The sequence below is a fragment of the Odontomachus brunneus genome, unplaced genomic scaffold, assembly GCF_010583005.1.
Source record: "Odontomachus brunneus isolate Ranch 3 - 2012 unplaced genomic scaffold, Obru_v1 Obru_scaffold_032, whole genome shotgun sequence".
Classification (NCBI taxonomy): Eukaryota; Metazoa; Arthropoda; class Insecta; order Hymenoptera; family Formicidae; genus Odontomachus; species Odontomachus brunneus.
In genome coordinates, this window is record NW_022639482.1 from 1,532,545 (window position 1) to 1,533,461 (window position 917).

At 27.6% G+C, this 917-nt stretch overlaps 1 protein-coding gene across 1 annotated transcript in view; it reads right to left on the reverse strand.

The window, feature by feature from the left end:
- Positions 1–64: 64 nt before the first annotated feature.
- The window catches only part of LOC116843439, a 10,526-nt gene continuing 9,673 nt past the window's right edge, over positions 65–917 (reverse strand). Inside the window, exon 4 of the mRNA XM_032813825.1 lies at positions 65–271. Within this exon, the coding sequence (XP_032669716.1) occupies positions 86–271 (186 nt within the window). The 3' untranslated portion in view covers positions 65–85. The remainder of the gene's footprint in view (positions 272–917) is intronic.

A 917-nucleotide genomic window follows, 5' to 3' on the forward strand; every position in this document is an offset into this window, starting at 1 on the left:
AAAAAGAATAAAATAATTTTAAAAATAGTTTCTTTTCACTTTTTTACGTAATTCTCCCTTTTAGATAAATCTCCTTTTTACATAATTAAAAAAAAAAGAGTTTATTAATACTCACTTCGCTGAAAGTTTCGATAGAGTGCTGAATCAATTTTCCTGCAGTTATTTTAATCACAGCGCCTGATCTTGATATAATCAAGATTAAGCCAAGAGCTGTCTTGTGAGGTATGTAATACCAATCAATCATATATGCTGTCTCCCCAACTTTTTTACACTTATAAATAATAAGTTGTATTAACTATTCATGAATGCATAAAATTAAACATTAAACATTAATTTATTAATGTATTGATATCTGTCTTAGTCGATATTGCTTTCTTACCTGTTCCGTTAAAATTTCACCTATTTAGCAAAATATGAAAACGTTAAAGCTCATTGATGCATATACGATAACGTATGCCACTATAGCCGACGTATCAATTTTATGCCACCACTGAAAAAATTACAGCGCATTTTCTCTCAGGAACGTAACAGAATTTTTAAAGCGTTACTAAATAAGTGTCGTCAATTAATTTCGATTACATATTCACCTTTTAAGATAATTAGCATACCGTAATGGTGTTATATCCAATCATACATAAGTTAAATGTACATCCGACTAATTCTACCAGATATATTTGATTCATAACTTTCTCGATGTACGTTATAAATCTGAAATTAATGCGATAACATCAAATATTATATTAATATCATACTATTTTTTAAATGTGTTTTTAAACCATGTTAATATATATATGTAATTGCAACTGAATATCTAAATTTACGATCATACAATAAATTTAAAATTATGTTTTGTTTTCAGATATTTAAATTTTGCACCTCAAGACGCGCAAATGATGATCCACAATGTCAGCCATCTT